General features: G+C 39.9%; 1 protein-coding gene across 3 annotated transcripts in view; it reads right to left on the bottom strand.

Moving 5' to 3' along the window:
- The window catches only part of LOC110365253 (uncharacterized), a 258,208-nt gene that overhangs the window by 16,427 nt on the left and 222,622 nt on the right, over positions 1-19,159 (bottom strand). For all 3 annotated transcript variants that reach the window (XM_065074610.1, XM_065074609.1, XM_065074611.1), the window contains one exon: positions 403-484. In XM_065074610.1, coding sequence (XP_064930682.1) covers positions 422-484 — 63 coding nt within the window. In that variant the 3' untranslated portion in view covers positions 403-421. The remainder of the gene's footprint in view (positions 1-402; positions 485-19,159) is intronic.

Raw genomic sequence — 19,159 nt, 5'->3', positions numbered from 1 at the left:
TGTCAATGAGGACAAATGAAATCTGCAGGCCAATATAAACTCTCTCCAAGGCATGAGTGGTACTTTTTTGTACAGACTTCCTATGAAATAGAAAGTGACTGATGCCACAATATGTTTTAATTATTTTCTTCATAAACCATCAAATTAAATTTTAAGAAGCTGGAGACATTATCTCTTATTAAATTGAGACTGAACTCAGAGATGTAACTTTTAATGAAACTTTCCACACCAGAACGCTTTTTCGTAATTTTAATCATTTTCAGCCGCCTGCCACATACAATATCTTCCCAAAGCTTCTTATTTTCATGTTCTTGCAATGGACTCCTATTCCATATATATTTAGCCCTTCTGAGCCACTTTTATACAAAGGCTCAAATGTTTTATCTGGGATTTTCTACTCACTGTATCATGAAGCACGTTCTTAAACAGCGGCACTGAGTATCTCAACAACAAGCACCACAGCCTCAGGTAAGCCACAGGACACCTGGAAAACACATACATTAATCAACACTCACCATACTGTCACTAATTTAACTAGTAATACAGTCTCAAATTAGCAAAGAAGAGAAGATGGTATGCAAGTATTTGGCTTGTAAAACTTCATGATCAAAATATGGCACATTTTGGGACCAACCATGAAAATATAAAATCCATAGAAGTTGCTGGATGATATTTTTGGATCACGCCTTAAGGGAAAAAGAGGAGAAAGAGAGATAAAAATGTAGCAGCTGGCAAGAACATGAAAACCCATAAAGAAAAATAAGAAAAAGAAGAAGAGAGAAGAGGAAATACCAAAGTTGCTGGAGAGAAAAAAAGAAAGGAAGAAATGGAAAAAACTCAAACTGCCAAAGTTTTCACAATTTCCTATGATGTGTTAATGTAGCAAAGAGAAAGGGAAAATAATCTATAAACTATAAACTAGTTTCTGCCTCGGATAGGAGTGGAGTACATGGGTTATCTATTTCCTTATTTCAAGCTCTGCCGGGCAGCGTGGTCCATGGTCCATCTGGTTTTCCTGTTGTTGTTTCTGGTTTGTTGTTTTTTTGGTTGGTTTGGGTTTTTTGGTGTGTTTTTTTTGTTTTGTTTTATTTTCCATTTTATTCATGAGCTGAAGTGACTTTGGGCAGTCACAAACCAATTTTTCACTGTGTTCTGAACAGATGGTTGCTCCAAGAATACCAGCATCCTAGTGGAGTCAAACAGACTTGACCTTCCCAAACAGCACTGCAGACTTATTTAAAGCAAAGAAATAAAGAACAACTCACATATTTCCAGATTTTTCAGGATTATTAAGACACAGCCCATGGCAGTGGACAACGCACACCCCAAGGTAAAACCTTCTACCAGCCTACAAAATATCTCAATCTTAAAGTTCAGGGTTTATTCAGCAAGGGTCTGGTTATAATTTCTCAAACATAAATAGTTGAAGCCTTCAGCAATTGTTGGCTAGCCCAGCTTTAGGGACTTCTGCCAACAGAGCCTTCAGAGGGAAGGCAGCTAATTCTTTTCTGCTTTTAAATTTTTTAATAGAAATAATGATATTTTTAAGATCATTTAAATATAATCTGTGCTTACTTTTTCCAGAAGCCACACACACAAGTCTATTTTCCTGCAGTGTTTTCTGTTGAATCTCTATGTTCTTAAAGTCAAGGAAGAAAGAGGCCCATTACCTTCCAGAAGACAATTTTGCTTTTTTAGCATACGTGAAATATTTTGTACCTGGATTGTTGTATATAAAGAAATAACTCTGGGGGACAGCACCAAGGGAGCAACTCTTGCCACTAGATCAATACCTCATTATACATTAAACATCAAAGTTAAGCTGTCCTTAGTTTCCAGTTGACAAAGAGTGGCATAAACACCCACACTGTCTTTTGGGGGATTTTGTGCAAATTACTCACTTGACCTCCTTCTAAGAGTGAAGGAGAAGATGTCACCCTTCCAGCGAGCACCGCATTTGCCTATGAGCTATAAAATATCACAGAGGGATTTTGAAACAAGTCCAGCATTCGCCAGGGAAAGCGAACACAATAATCCCAGCTGGTGTCCTCTTAGACTATGAGGATGGCAAGTCCGATGGAGTCAAACAGCTGAAGCTCCATCGCATTTCTAAGACAACCACTTGTGAAAAGTGGCTGGGCTCGAACAGTCGGGCTGCTGAAGCGCCGCTTCAACGCAGGAGGTAATTACAGACTTAGGAGGTGTGAGCTCTTCTGAGGGAAACCCCTTCCAGTTTGAAAACAGAGGCTGAAGTGATAGACCATCTCGGAAAAGACAAATCCAACAATTTACTGTAAAGCGCATTGCTTCACAGGAGTCACCCTGAGTACTCTCCGGCTTTTAATGCTATTGAGAACTGCTCATTATTCCTCTGACTCAGAGGTTTAACTAATTCAGAGCAAAGCTGTGTGACTGGGGAAGCAGTAACGGGAGAAGAAAGCTCTGCTCAGGTCTGTAACGTGACTCCAGCAGAACATCTTCACTGTGGGCAGAGGAACCTGTTACCGTCTCTCACGTAAGGCACAGAAAGAACATTGTGGAAAAGAAAAAGGTACTTCTGTTCAGGGGCCATGGGGGGCATAGGAAAAAAAAAATAAAAAGTAATTTAGAATTTAGGTTCAGAAATACTTAGCAGACCAAGCTGTACAAGTTTCTCATTCTAAAAATGGGAGGTGTACAGGCAGGGGTCACATCTGCCACTAAGCACATATTCAAATATGGTGTATTCTGCTTCATGTGTCTAACTTGGAGAGAGATATCCAAGTCAGTACAAATGCAGCTGAATCAATGTAGTGTCAACAATCCGTGCTATGCCTAAACAACAATGAAGTTCCTTCACTGGTGTCCCCACTTTGCCACCATTTAACACCAAATGCTATTTTCATCTTTTAATTGTTTAATGATTGGTGGAAAAGCAGAGAAATGACAAACCTCTCACCCAGTGCACAGGATAACGAACCCATTGAAGCAACGATCCAAACTCAACTAAGTGGAAATTTGGCCCTGAAAGTATTCATCAAATTTTTTCTGACTTCCCCATTTTATTTCAGCTGTCAGAGCAGCAATATGAAATAGCATCGTATATTCATAACGCCATCTGCATCACAGTACAAAATCTCCTACCAATCAATTTAAGTGTCCAAAGAACACTTCCAATTTGTCACAATAACCTTCAAAACTTGACAGAAAATCATGCAAATTATTCTTTTGGATTTCTGTGTATCTTGTGATTATTTATACTTTGCCAACATCATTCTAAACATTTTCATTTCTGTTCCCATGTTTCTCAAAAGAGACGTGTAACTGAGAGATTAAAACCTGCCATAGGTTTATTTTGCACCTTGTGCCCATGTTTTGTATTTTTGGACATTTAAGGAACTGACTGCACTTGGATAATTACAAAAAAAATCAGAATGAAAAGGCTTTAAACTGACGTGTCTCAGAATACCAATAATCAAGCTGCTTTGCTCAATTCCACATTTTCTTTCTCTTTAGTAACAAATTTTAGCTGTTAGTGATGACAATTACACTAAAAAAGTACAGTCTTTTTTTAAATCGTCAAGCATGATAACCCCATAAAGCTCAGTTTTAGCCTTTAAAATAAAAAATGCAAGCTTTTAAGGAAAACCATCAAATGCCAGAGCTCTGGGCTGACTGGTTTTATGAGTCAGGAGAGAAGCTCAAAAGCCAGTTGCTGCAGAGGTTGTTACTGGCACTGAGCTTGTTGGTGAGGCTCACCCTGTGTGTGTTTTCAACACCAGCTGGTGGCATGTCTGTGAACATCTGGCCAGCTGCAAGTCCCCCAGCTGCACGCTGGGTTCACCTGTGTGCTGGAGCACCGCAGCGCCCAGGCATCTGCTCCCTGTGCCATTTGCCAGTTCCTTTAGTGGAGATCGACTGGAGTTAGAAGGCACTAAAGCTTACAGGGAAAAATATTTTCAACCTTGTAAGCAGTCTCACCAGCTGGTGACATGCAGCTCCCCACCAGGAATCCAGGCAAGAGACTGGTCTGCTGAGAACATGGACCACGGCAACTTGCTGGGCTTTGCAAGGCTTGAGAAAGCAGGTCCCTGAGCTTCAAAATAAAGGCAATTGGGTCTCAGCACAGAACATTTTCTAAATGCATTCAGTATAGGGAAATGTAGATTATGTTGCAAGTCTATAAAAAGCTCAGTTTAAATAACAGCTATAGAGCTTCCCAGGAGACAGTCTTCTAGGACAGTGGGCAGACTACTGGGATGCACTTGTAAAGGTCGCACCATAAGCAACTGTCTGTACAAATTTTATGACTGGAAGCTAATAAACAACAAAGTGAAGGATGTAGTCAATACCCATTACCAACCAGGAAAACAGACCACATGCACTGCAAAAAGAATTTTAAAAAATCGTTAGTGGTGGGTGTGCTAAGAAACCCATCAGAAAATTCACAAAACACTTTGAGAACAAATCCAGTCGCTGCTGCTTTAAATCAGAATTCTGCATTTTCATTAAAAATTCATCAGACTATTTATAGCCACGTTACCCAAAAAACAACAACAACAAAAAACAACCTGTTGCAAATGTCTATCTTGGGCAACACCTTTTCTGAGAGCTCCTGTTCTGGGTGTTGGACACGAGCTGTGCAGAGGCTGGAGCGCTGTCACACGCGGCGCTGCTGGCAGATGCTCCCGGCTGGGCTGGTGCAGCGTGTGCTGCAATGCAGCTCTTGTGTAACCACCCTCGCGCTGGAGCTGTGCAGCCGCTCTCCCGGCTGGCAGGACACAATCCAGCGCACAGGCAGGTGGTCCCGTGGGTGGGAAGGGAATGCCTGCAGCACACACTCCCCTGCCTTGGTAAAAAGAGCGATGCTGTTAAATGGAGGTATTCCACCCTTCTTTGAGATGAACAGGGCCAAACTGCACTGTGCAGTAAGACACAATGACCTGATCCAACTGATGAATTGCGCATTTGCTGCACAGGCTGAAACAGTGATTACCTTTGGACGGTCAAACATTAATAAAAAGCTCTAATACTACTAGTAAGATAAGTGCTCGAAAGAGTGGGGCAGGCTCAAGGCTGGTCCCTGCAGCTGGTACCGTGTGTGTGCCCACAGCTCCCACGGCACCTGCTGGGAAGTAGAAGCTGCAAACGTCCTATAGGAGAATATGGCCATTTATTCAAAGACAACATGCAAAAAAAGAATGAAAGGTGGCATTTGTCAAATTAATTATGCTCTACAAATCACCTCCTTGTTCTCCTCCCTCAAGAAGTTCAATGGCGATGCAGCCATCACCTCCTGACCTCACGGCAGCTCAGCCACAGCTGCAAGTTCCACTGCGCTCCCCACAGCTACAGCGAGGACAGATGGGGCCTTGTACTGGGTCTGTTCCTGTCACTCAGCAGTATATGTGGACTTTACCTTGGCATATGTCAGTAAAAATGCAATATCAATCACCTGGAAAATGCCTAAGATATCTTTTTTTATGTAGCTAAAAAAAAAGCCAGTGTGATTTCTCACTATTTGAGGTGCATATTGTCCCACCCAAAGTCAAGCAGCGCAGATGACTTTTGACTTCAGGCAGTTAATTTGGAGTCTAAAAGGTAATTGAGAATAAAAGGTGACCTTAGATGAGAAATATAGTTATACCAATTTACTAAGAGAATTAGAAAAGTTAGAGAAGAATGGTGGTCTGTGAAACAAGCAGAGTAATACCTCCTGAATTTCAAGGTGTTCTGGTTGACTTCTCGTGGAGTATCCCTTACACTTATTCATTTTTGTTCATTTATTTGCTGCTATAAATGAATGTTATTGACAAGAATTGCTAGGAAGAGGTTAGAGCACACCCGAACACTGTAAAAAATTTCTAAGCTCAGCTCTGCCCGTTGCATAGCAATGCTGTCCTTTGATTACGAGACCTCTAAGATTTGAAACTTAAGCTTCTGTAGGGCAGAACTTACTCCAGCTGCACAAAAGTGTTTTGGATAGAGGAATCTGCACATCTTCATTCCCTAACCAGACCTGCATGGACAGAGATGTACTACAGGAGCTAAATTACCAACAGTTAAAGCAAAGCAGGTTACACAGTTTTCTAATTCAATACACTATGATACACCCAATCAATAAAATAAAGAGTACACTTAGAAGAAGTAGAAAGATGCCTTTGCATAAAACATTCTCATTAGGAGAAATGACAACAGAAAAAAAAAAGTCACTGAGGCACTTGGCAATATTTAAACAAAGACAGTTTTATGTAAATTAAGGAAAGCAAATCCCTAAAGAAATAATGAAGTCTGGCTTAACAGTCCTATCATTTTTACTATATAGGTAGCATAGATGCTATGTTATAATTGGTGTTGTATGGTGTCTTTTAAAGCTCGTTGAATATGTTTTCCAAAGCAAGAACTTTAAAACCAAACAAAACCGACCAAACACAAAAAAAAAAAAATAGAAACACTAGTAGAAAATTTAGCTTTTGAGACATTGCACAGAATTACATTTCAAATATATATATTTTTAATATAAAAGACTGTATATGCTATATAGAAGACTATATATGCTCTAACCTCTAACTATATATAGTCTTCTACATATCTATATATCTATATTTATATATAGATATAGATCTATATATATAGATCTATAAGTCTAATCAATGATCAATGTGAAATTCTCAGTTTGGAAAGTACAACTGTGGGCTCCTATCAATCGTAGTACCTAGAATTTTAGGGGTTCTGTTGGTCATGATAATCTGCATTCTCTGTATGTCCTTATCTAACAACTATGGCAATCAACAGCAGCTCTTGGAGGTAAGGTCCACAACACATATTATAGCCTAATCAAGCTTGACCCAAAGCATTAAAACAGTTCCATGTGATCAGGACAACAATTTCTTGCCAAAGTTTCTATAGATGCATATAAGAACATATCACAATAAGCAACAGGCCAGCATCTCCCCAGCCAGCCCAGCCCATGCTGTACAACCGCTCCATGCTTCTTCACGTATTTTTAATATATATAATCAACATGCAAATTTATTCTCAAGCTGACATAAAGCACTAATGAATTTAGTAACCACCTGGAAATTAACTGTGGTGCTGCAATGTTACACATCTCAAATGAGAGCAGTTGTCTCAGGTACTGTGTGTTCTTGGAGTGGGGAAGGATTAATCTTTATTACACAGCTCACCAGTTTCATTTCAATTACTTTAGCAATTTTCTACTGTATATGGGACCTTTGGGGAATGATGAAAATATTTTCGATGTTTTTTCAAGTTCACCTTCAAGTTTTAGAAAACGTGGCTCAGATTTTCCTCACTGAGAAAGAATTTACGATTTTAGGAAGAATATTTCAGTTTAACATGGTGATACACAGCTCTTCCTGGGTATTACAACAACCGTCCTATTCTCTGATCGGACTATCAAAGTGGAGGAAAAGAAAACCTTAACCAATCAACCAAGTTCATCCACTCTATATCAGAAATGATGCAACTCTGCCACTAGTGCTGGATATCCCTTTTACCCAAACGTCCTTGGCACAAACCTTGAATAATAACAGCAGTGACAAAGCCAATCCCAGCCTAAGCATGATACACAATCATGAGACAAAGGAATAACTGCCAAAATTTTATATATATACACCTATATATGTATATACTTTATTTATTTATTTAACCAAAGCTCTCTGTTTTAAGCAGTGTCAAGCTATCAGCCACTAAAGGACACAGATATGAAGAATGGGGATGCAATGAAGCTCAAACACGATGAAGTGCCACCACATGGGAACCATGACATTTTGGTGCAGCCCCCTTACACCTCGATTGTACAAGACTGTAATAACACAGGTGATTTAAGGACAAATCAACAGCAGACAGGAGGTTTCAGAGGACTGCGACAGCAGGTCAGGAGGAACCCAACCCTGTGCATGAAAACCCGGAGCCAGCAAGTCCTGTCACGCAAAGCCACCGAGCCTCCGGACAGACTCCTCAGGGATCACAGCACAGGCAGGTCGGGCCGCAGGCTCCTTCTGCACATGCGGAAAACAGTTTGCTTTACACTGGTTAGTACATACGCAGTGTGTAAGTAGAGCTCAATTTGAATAAAGCTGCAGCTATTCTTTCAGCCAAGGTTCTCTGTTTCTATTTACCACCACCCAGTTCTTCAGGCATCGTTCCCATTGTGTTTCAGTCTAAATTTACAGTTTTTGTGACTTCATTTCTAAGATCGAGATGTTCTTGGGAGCAGTTGGTGTATGAACTATTTGACACAAAATTAATTTTAATAATTAATAACCTCCTTCTGAAATCCTCACCCGTTTTCTTTGTTGTTATTCTAAATGTAGTTTTGCCTGATTAATGGTGTTACCTGGGAGAAGATGACAAGCTTTACTGTTCTTGTTGTTTGTTAGATGCCTCCAAACTGGTGACATATCTATTAAATAGCAATCACCTTCATTTTTGGCACAGACAGCTGCATGTCAACATATTTTTATTAGAACAATGTAGACTGAAAAATATTGAAAATACATTCAGTAAAACACTTGAGAAAACTCCTAGTGCACACTGGGACAGTGAATTTAAATACCTTACTTGGACTTGTCCTCCAATTTACTGTAAAGTTTATTTTAAAGTTAGAAGTCTATTTTGAGCTATGATTAATGGTTTTGAAAAGGCTTTCTTCAGCTGCACATACCAACAAAGAATTTAGAATTAATTCACATCTTCTAACTTCTTCCTTAATGGATTTTTAAGGTCCACTGCAAAGAATCAATCAATACCAGGCTCAAAGCTCTGGCATGTAATGCATCCTGCAGCGTCAGAAAGCTTCTGCGTGAAGCAGGGTGAATTATAATAGTCTGAATTAATTGGAATTATTTGCAGTTATTAAGAAAAGCCAAATAATCATTCGCATTAATTTAATTCTAAGATACAAAGATAGCAACTCAGTCTGATTTAAAAAAAAATAATGTACTGCATCTGTTGGGGATTTTTTTTGTATTAGTAAAGTATCTTGTGTGTCTTCCCTAAAAAACTTAAACGCTGGTGTGTTGAATGTTCCTTGTCAGGAAACATTTGATTTCCAAGGCATTATTTTCAGGACAAAGTGACATTTGCACATTAATTTTGTACCTTGTGTGACTGCCCATAGCACTAATGTAACTAGCAAGTAGAACAAGTAAATTAAAGCATTTCCGTGTATTTTTTTCCCCCACTATTGATCGCTTTCTTTAATTGATAGCGCATTTTGCTAACTCAGTTTCACTGCTTTTTTAATATATGAAAACTTTTTAAAGTGCCTCAGCGTGGCACATACCAAGAAGTTGCCATTGACTGAGCTGGAACGGGGCAGGGCAGCAAGCAGGGTTATTTCCAAGTGAACAATGGGAATACCCCAGAAAGGGGCTGGACAAGCTGCAAAAGCCTTTTTGCACCACTGTTCCTCTAGAAACAGGAACAGCTTTGGAGTTACCCAAAAAATAATTAGAAATGGCTATGTCAGTGGCACCAGTCTAAAGGACAACATCACCGTCCTCAATAAAGAGAGAAAATTATGTTTGTAAAGTTCTGAAAAACAAGTGAGTTCTAAAATAACCATTTGGAGAACTCTTGAGATAAAAAAATATACGAATGACTCCATATTGATTTCCAAATGGAATCTGCAGGCTGCTTTTCACTGATTTCATTGCTTCAGACAAACACGACATCAAGTTGCAAAACAACATGTTGAAATCGGAACCACAAAAACCCAAAAGTAAATTTTTCTCTGACTACCCAAAGCAGTGACAAGAACTCCTAACTTTTTAGTGCCATAATATTTTGTGAGAATAGGATCAAATCCACAGACCGGCAGCAAATCACCAAACCTTGCTGAATAAAGCATAAATATAATTTACTTTCACATTTTACCTACTTTTTTTTTTTTTTTTATTTTATTTATTATCATCTCCACATTTACTACTTTCTCTGGGATGAGATACAGGCAAGAGTCTCCATGTGGAAAGATCCGTTCAGTGTAATGTTTGGAAGTTAATTCATCTCACAGAAATAGCCATGCCCTGAAAGATACAGTGAGTTACTAATCTTACAAGTCCTAGAGAGGGCAAAGAACAACTGTGCTGTGTCCAAGGAATCAAAAAATAGTATCAGGCATTTCATGTGAGCAGTATCCAAAATTTATCTCTTGCAGCAACAATAAAATAGGTTGAAATGTGTATGAGATTCAAGCTGAAGGTCTGAACTGAAAAATACAAACCTTTAACCGAAAAGTGGAAAAAACATGATATGACTGCAAAAATTAGTTTATTCTTGAAACACAGTCAGTATGTGCAAATATGATTTTTGTTTTAACATTTCAGAGTTTGTTTCTGTTATTGCTCAAGGAGATTAAGGTAAAATAGACTCAGTGTACAGGCAAATATCTTCTCCCCATCTCCTCAAGAACACAAACGCCTTGCTATGAGCCCTGAAAACCACATTGGTTTTCTTTCTAGCTCATGCAACAGCTTGAGAAATAAGATTTTTGGCCAAAGTTGCCCATTTCTTTGAAAATGGATATAGCAGTTACTCATCTCAGGATAGTTACAGCATCCAAGTATTCCTTAATTAGTTCCTTTTCTATGGTGACCTGCCTGCTTGTCCACTTGTTACAATTAATTAAGTATCTGTAGAACACAATTAGCCTTTTTGAGAGGACTGAAACAAACAAAGAAAAGGCCCTGCATATCAGCCTTTGCGGGGTTATCTGCACTTGTTGTCTCTCAGGCTGCACTTCCCTGTGTTTTCTTTATAATGCATAAAAAAAAAATCTATGCAAGTCATCCAGCTTTTTAGCAGAATATAGGTAGGTAATATATCAAGAACACAGTAAAGTATTAAAAACAAAAGATGCTTATCAAGCAGGACTAATCTTGACACTTATAGAAGTTCAACTTTTCTCCATCACTCTGTTATTTATACTGCAACATTCATATAAAAAGGGGTTTTTCTAAATCATAAGAACATTTCACACAGAGGAGATAAGACAAGTAATACTGCAATAAAAATTCATCATATTTTGCTACCTAAGCTATTCCTATTACTCTGACATAACTTTCACCCCAATACCTCAGCAAAATATCCAGGCATCAGATTTTGTTGAAAGGATCATACACCATAAAATTAGACTTAAGAAAATAAATAAATAGTCTGTTTTCCTGCTGTTTATACTCATCTATGTAACAGATTATCATTAAAACATCCTGTGATGTGGATACCCCACAGGCATTTTGGAATGTGTTTCAGAAGGAGTCTGTATGTTTTAAACATCACTCTGGTTACTTTACAGAAGATTAATTGTCTATCGTGTTTATGTAAATAGAAAAGCGAAGATTCCTGTGCATCCTTATTCATAAATTAAACAATGCTTTCCTACAGTTATCACTGTAAAGAGGAAATAGACCTTGACTAGATGTAATGAGGCATTTGTGTTCACCATAACTATAATTTACTATTACTGCTTGAAGAGCCATCAGTTCTTGTTTAGTCTGTTAAGTGACAATAAGTGCATCTAAAATAAATTCTAATGAACGCTCTTGGGTCACCTTACTGAATTTATGGGGCATAATACAGCATTATTTGAAACAACTATAATCTTTGGTGCTGCATGCATTAGTTTGAAGCATCAGTTTGACTTTTCAGGCCATATATAGGTATAAACATGCTGGGTTTTGAGGTGCCTGACTTTTGGAAGGATGACCTTTGAGTGAGTTTTGGTTTTCTGGAAAGCACCATGCAAGGTTATTTAAGCATGCACAAAGGATGGCAAATCGTGAAGCTGTTGATTCACCCTCCCAGCATTTTGTATGTGATTGTTCTTAGAGGGCAAGTGCAAAGAAGGTTACAAGAACCACGGGCATGATGAAATACATGGTGTGTCAGGCAGGTCTACAACGTGCCCAGCACCAAACCATGCTTATGGTTACAGAAGAGGTCATGCAAACTCCCCTGTCCTCCCCATTCACCCACAGAGATGATGACATCTCTCCTCCTGAAAGATAACATTTTGGAGTGAAAAATATTGCTGCAAAATTTCAACTCATCATTTGAAAAGCACATCTTTTTTTGGATGTTTTATAGTAAATGGAATAAAGAAGAAGAAAGAGAGGCAAGAGAGAAAAATAACACCCAGAAAAAATTAAAGTAGTATTTTCCAGAAGATATGAAGCTAGAAAGTATGAAGCTAGAAAGCACAGGAAGAATTATTCCATTAATTTAAATTTAAAAAATAATAATAATAAATAAAACAACACAAACACAAAACCACAAACCCTCTTCTCACTTGTTGCCCGATTTACATACACAGTGGATCTTCTCACAACCTATTTCACCGAACAAAAATTCTCACGTGCACGTGCTACAGAAAACGCTCTGTGGTTTGTTGCCAGAAAAATGCTAAATAGACGATAAGGATTTTTAAAATGACTCAGACCAGGCTGTGATTTCTTGTGCAGCTTAGGCAAAAGCAGCAGCTCCTCCTTCTAGCAGTGGCCATGAGGGACACGAGCACTCTGGGACCTTCCTGGGCCTGTCTGGCTTCAGGAAAAATCCTGCTATGGAAAACTTCTCTAAAACTTTCCTCTGTGCTGAAAACACAGGACTTGGTGACATCTGCGAGTGCTGGACGGGAGATGCTCTGCTCCAGTACCACACCGGCACAGAAGCTGCCACGACCACCTTGCAACAACGAGAAGGAGGAGGAGGTGGAACACTTGTGCCCAAGCTAGGGCTGACAGAGGCCACTTAGCACCGGCAAAACAGCTTTTTGGAAGGCCTCCAATTTAAGCAGATCTCTCCAAAGACTGAGCTATCTACTGCCTGCAGTTTCTCTTCCAAAAATTTGCTGAGCAGAAGTTAACAAGTGCATCTCACAATCCTCTTTCACGTCAAAGAGGGCCAAGGAAGAAACAGCTGCCCTCACTTAGATCAACATGCTGAAATTTGAGGAGTGAAACCCAGTCTAATTTAAGTAAGGGAAAAAATCCTGTTGACTTCAATGAGGCAAGATAGTCTATATATGGAGATGACAGCAAGCCCTCGCTTTTTGTATTCCCTTACAGTCCATGACACAATCTGTTCCAAAAAAATGTAAGGACATTTTGCTTTTCAATTAAAATAATGTACTTACATAACATTACCACTTTTCACTCTATTGTGCCTGTTCTTCACTTCAGGAGCTTATCACTGCGATCCAGATTTCTTTATCCACCTTTGTATCTTATTCCAAGGGAGTCTGACAGAATTTCAATGCAGAACCAGAGTTCTTCTTTAGAAATGCTTCTCCAGCCCCATAATGTATCTAGGGGGACGGTATATTGTGGAGATTATTGTCATGTTGCCCTCCTTCACCTCCTTAAGTATAAAACATTAAAATGCTTGAATACAGTTTTTAATGTATTTTTGAGGGAAATAAAAGTCTGATCTCTCTACAATGTTCAAAGAAATCATGAGAAAGACTTAATTCTTCTGTTGTTAAGGGGTATGAGAAAATAACACATACTTCATCACATGAGCTTTCATTATGGATCATGCTCCACTATTTATTAAAAATAATATTAACAATACTTCCTATTTATTTAATGCTTTCCCTCTTCAAAGCACTTTTTAGACATTAGCTAATTAATTTAATGACTTTCGATATTTCAAGTGTGCCTCTCTCCTAGGCAAAGCTGAAAAAAGAGCTTCACAACTATGGCATCTCAAAATCAAGTCAATACCTCCAGCACTGTTAGCCTCTTCAAAAGAGCAAGGGTGAAAGTATGGCCACATCTCTTTGGCCCTTGAATGTCTTTCTGGTGCAGCAAAGTGAAGCAAACGCTTCACTCAGCGTACAGCATGACAACTTGCAACCTTCACCTCCCCAAGACATGGCTACCACAACATCTCCCACTTTGGGAATACGCTTAGGCAGAGCTCCAAGATTAAAAAAGCCCAGCAAGGCCACCAGAGAGCTGTTCTCTACTGAGGGCTATACCTCTTTAAAGGCTTGGCCCTCTCCCTCCTACTTGCAATGTGATTTTTGCTATCAGTGCCAGCAGAGCCCAGTTCAACCTGCACGTACCCACCAGCTTCTGACATGGCTTCCTCATACGCCAATGCTGTAAGCAAGGCTCTCAGCAACTGATTAAACAGTTTGGGATTTACTTGTCTTTATGGTAACTGTGCTTGAGACTCCTACATACCAATATATTTGCATTCAAACTCTGCAGACAGAACAGTTAATGGCATGAGAATCCCAAGCCCTCCTTCCCTGAGTCGTGGCGATTTAAATACCGCCTGGCCTCCTCTCCAGGGAGCAATCACATCGCCTCCCTGGGCTAATCACAGCAATGCTTTATGGTACACAATAGGACATAAAGACACACAGTACATGCTAGAGCTGCCCCTGGTGCAAGGCAGGAGCTGGAGCAGGAACCAGTCTGGCCAGGCACACCAGTAAGCTCCCCACAGAGCAGCTGGGAAGCTGGCTGCCCTACGCCAGCTCATGTGTGGCACCACACAGCTAGGTACATTAGATCAAAATCAGTGCTTCTAAAAATAGTGCTCAGCACATGTGATATCGCACAGACCAGATGATAATGGAATCCCTTGTAAAACTACTTTTACCTGTGTTGTTAATAACAAGGTGACATTTATGAAACTAATAAACTGTTAAATCCATTATGCTTTATTGCAATTTCTCAAACATGATCTCTGTAATGTGTTCATTTACTGAACCCATTTGAGTCATTTAAATGTCATTAAACCAGGAAGGAATGAGTTCTCCTCCTGCAGAGACAGGTGAACCACAGCAAAGCTGGCTGAGCCTCAGTCGTGGCAGGGAACTCCCCCCTTTTGTCCCTAAAGCTGTGTGCTGTTACCACAGCACAGGAACGTTACCCTGGAGAGTCCACCAAGATTTTGGAAAACAAGCTGAGACAGAGCAAGGGGAGCTGTGCAGACACGACCACAGAGAGCCAGAGCACCTGGGTGCCACCCACCAGGGAGGGGACACTTCTGAAGCACCATGAGACAGACAAGGAAATGGTATTTTAGGTGTATTTTAGACATGGGTGGCATATTCAAAACTTTTCTTATAAAAAAAGTGTTCAATGTCATCGGAAAATCTTCAGTCAAACAAACGATCTGCTGAGTGACACCAGTCAGAACTCAAACCTATATAAAGTGTCTTTAAAAAAAAAAAATCAGAACACCAAACACAAAACAGTCATATTGCACCAGGTCTGCAGACAATTTAACACAATGCATGCAAAAGGAAGGCTTTTTTCAAAGTAGCTATTATGCTAAAGAAATTTTGCTACAGACTATGACCCACACAATAAAGTTAGTAGCGTGTGTGTGTTTTAAGAACTGGATTCAAGTGCCAAATTTGTCAAAATATAAGACTTTCTGCTAGGCAAGCCTTTCGAATGGAAAGCGGAACTATCACAGACCTTGTCTAACAGGGTTTACTCATGTGTTTGAAGTCCCTTGTGATTTACACAGGCGATGCTGTCACGCATTGAGGACTGAACTCTCCAGTGATGCACGTTGACACCACTGGGGCAACTCTGATTTAAGCCACCTCAGGACTGCACCTGTGAAGTGAACTATTCCATAAGTCAATCAAATTAGAATCTCCTTATAAAGTGCCCTCTGAAAGGGTCGTACAGCACACTTCATTCTTGTGTATTTCTGTAATATATAACAACCATTAGAACTCCCTCTTGGGCATCTCTCTCTTCATCGCAGTCAGAGTCCGACTGCAAATCAATTGCCGGGAGAATAATTTCCAGATATCCTTCACATAGGAGTGATCTGCTGAAAGAGTATTTTGGTAATTTAATTGAAATTTCTTTGTGCTTTTTTTATCCCCATTGTGGAATTCACAGCAGTGGTAGCACAGAATGTAATGGAGCCTCTTGGTTGCTTCCATTCCTCTAAGTTAAACAAGTAGAAAGATTTCAGCTGCCTTCTGCCAAGGAAAATTTGACTCCTAAACACTTTTACTCCCCTGCAAATATCTTTTCCAAGTGGGAAATAAAATGAGGCAGTTCTAGCACACAACCAGTTAAGATCATCTGCTTTCCTTACTGTTCCTGGCACTGAAGGCATCAGAAGCAGCAACCCAGGGGAAAACCCTCTGTTTCCAACAGCATCCTGCATCCCGTAACTGCCCAGAGCATGCCCGCTCTCCCCAGCTCTTCTGAGAGCAGGCAGTGGGGGTGAAACAAGGCATTTCTGTTCAAAATGTGCGCTTCCAGTTAACTTCCAGTCTTCAGGTTTTAAAGAGGAACATTTATATTTCTTAAAAGTGTCTTGCTATTTCAATTTCTGCCTTTTATTTTTTTTTAATTCTCCTTTTTGTATGCTTGCAAAGATAGAAGGAAGTAAAAGACCTAGAAGAAAATTTTACTTGGGGGCAGGGCTGGGAGTGGGCGAAGTATTTTGGACTGAAAAAATCCTCAAAAGCCTTTTTTTTCTTTTTTTTTTTTAAATTACCAAAAAACAAAATGACAAGGTCTATATGATCAGCCCAATCACACCCACTGCTGGTATCAGTGGGTTTCCCTGAAGGTCCATGAAGCACAGCAGATGAAATCTCAGTGGCTGTAGCACAAACAGCATTGGGGGTTCCTGCTCTTAAAATGGGGATTACATCTGAAAAACGACAGGGCTGCCATGCTGAATTACTCTCTATACTACAGAGGCAGCACTGGGCAAAATCAGATATGCAGGCAGAAGAGCTGAGTGGGTCCAGGGGAGCAGGTAATGGCACAAAAATGCATCTCTTCACTTATTCAGCCTATCTTCAAAGGCCCTCGGCAGGGCTCTGCTGGTCACAGGTGCTTGCCCACACTCAGTCCCTCTCTCCAGCCCCCCCCTTGCTCACACATTATTGACCAGCCATGCAAAATACTCCTATTTTGATACCTTGTTAGGCTTCTCTTCCCCTTGCACACTTTCTTTTAGAGTCAGTCCCATTTTGCTGCCCTTTATCAATGATCTCATTGATCTTTCCAAGGGCAGCAGTGCCCCAGGAATCACTTTTACACGCTTTATACACCTTCCCCCAGTCCTTCACCTGTTGTATTGCTTTTGCTCAAACTCCACATGCTGAGCAGGTGGGAGCAGCAACAGGACCTCCCCATTCAGAGCTCATACCTTACTTCCATAGTCACAAAGAACAAAGACACAGCAAGGTCCTTGCTCATCAGGAGAAGTGATGGCTTGCATCAATATTGCCTCCCTGCAATAACATAAAGTGACAAGTGCAACGAGGGATTCAGGCAGAGAGAAAAATCATCATTCTTTTGACAGCTCCCAAAACTTACATTTCCTTTATTTTTGTAATTGTTAGCTTGCCAAATACTTTAGAAGACCTCACTCTTTGTATAACACCTGTCTGGGAATTAAAGTCATCAAAACCATGAAAATATAAGCATACTGGCAAGGACTGCTCCTACAATTTTAAATATAATTTCCTAATGCCTGTATCACTTTAATACAAAATAATTCACATAGATTGAAATCCGACAATATCCACCCAAGCTATTCTCTTTCCTATTACGTCCATTATTGACAACATTCCCCCACAGCCACCTGTCAGTTAACTGTAGGCTGACTGCCACGCCAAGCGCTAGCTAAGTTTGAAGGCTTCATTAAGACATTGCATGAGATCTCAGAACATTTACATTCATTTTCAGGGTCTCTGTGATCTTGGTACAACTCACTTAGAGATTAGCCTGGCTCAGCAAAGTCTTTGCATTACAGTTGGAGTTTGAGAGCAGATCTAATGAATTCAAAGCTGCATAAAGCACCTCTGACAATTATTCAAAGTGTCTCTTTTTCCTCTCTGAAATGTCTTTCTTGCTTGTTGAGGCTGCAGCTCTTTGGGCACTGACCAGCTCTAGGTTTGTTTTCACAGTGCCAACGCAACACGAGTTACGAGTTGATGAGATACCAACAACCATCTCCCCTCCCTGTACAAAAGTTCACTGCTTACCAGAGAAGATTCAGATGATAATTTGTTCCCACTCCAGGGAAAGACATGTCTCCTCTTGCCTCCTAATCATACCACTTCTCCAGTTTTCTCTATTTGGTAACTTCTTCCACTAAACCAGTGGTGTCCCTTCACTGGTGGCTCCAGTGGAGCTCCACCTACCTCTGCCTTCAGTGATTTCAGATCAAGTCTCAGCCTCTTCAATACACAACATCAAGCTTTAGTTTAACCTTTATAGCAGCCTGAGAGCTTCACTGGATAGAGGTTTCTTTCATCCCCTAGAACAGCAGTTCTGCAACCATAAGGAACCTGCAAGACTTCAACCAGTTCCCTTGGTATTCAGTGTTTCCCCATGCAGCTCTTTACACACATGAGTTTGGTAAAAGAGCGTAGAAAAGTGCGCACTAATAAATCATGGAATTCATCCAACATATCATTCCTTCTTTCTCACACACAGTAATACCTACATTACAAAAACACAAAGATCAATTGCCTTCAAAAAAGTATTAGCATAAAATGTACAAATATTCTCTCTTATATCTGTATAATTAACATCAATGTAACTTAATATGGTACTTCCACTTTTGCAAGATGTATCCACAGGTCATTTTGTAATACTGTAGTTTTGCAGCATTAGTTTTTTCCTGAAACCCAACTTGGTGCCTTGAAATTAAAGTAATGAACTATGACTCTTAACAGCATTCTCATCATCACTACTTTATGGTACCTTTTTTCTTTGGACACTTCTGGTACTTGCATGGCTTTCACTCTGCCTGTCTTAATTAGTCTAATCTTCATCAGTCTAATTGATTGTAGGATACTGGAAGATTCACAAAATAATGACAAAATAATCAGGACATGATCAAAAGCCTAAAACACAAGCCATAGCCTCGAGCTACGGTAAAAGGCAGATACAAAAATCACCAGACATTTAGCTGTCCTGCAATTAATCCATCTCAGACCTGGCTCTGAAGTCAGTAACTGGGAGTAAGATCACACTGAACATGAAAGAGATTATTTTGGATTAGACATTGAGGCTGCTGTGCCTCCTTGGCCCTGGCTAATATTAAACATGAAAGCTGTAATGCAGATTAGAAGGTTAATTTGAAGAAGTCTGTTTTAGGGCCTGCTGGGATGTAGATCTGTTACTTTCACCCCTTTGGGTTT

This window comes from Columba livia, chromosome 10 (genome assembly GCF_036013475.1).
Source record: "Columba livia isolate bColLiv1 breed racing homer chromosome 10, bColLiv1.pat.W.v2, whole genome shotgun sequence".
In the NCBI taxonomy this organism is placed as follows: domain Eukaryota; kingdom Metazoa; phylum Chordata; class Aves; order Columbiformes; family Columbidae; genus Columba; species Columba livia.
Note: the sequence above shows the minus strand (reverse complement) of the source record. Positions and strands in the feature narration are given on the sequence as shown.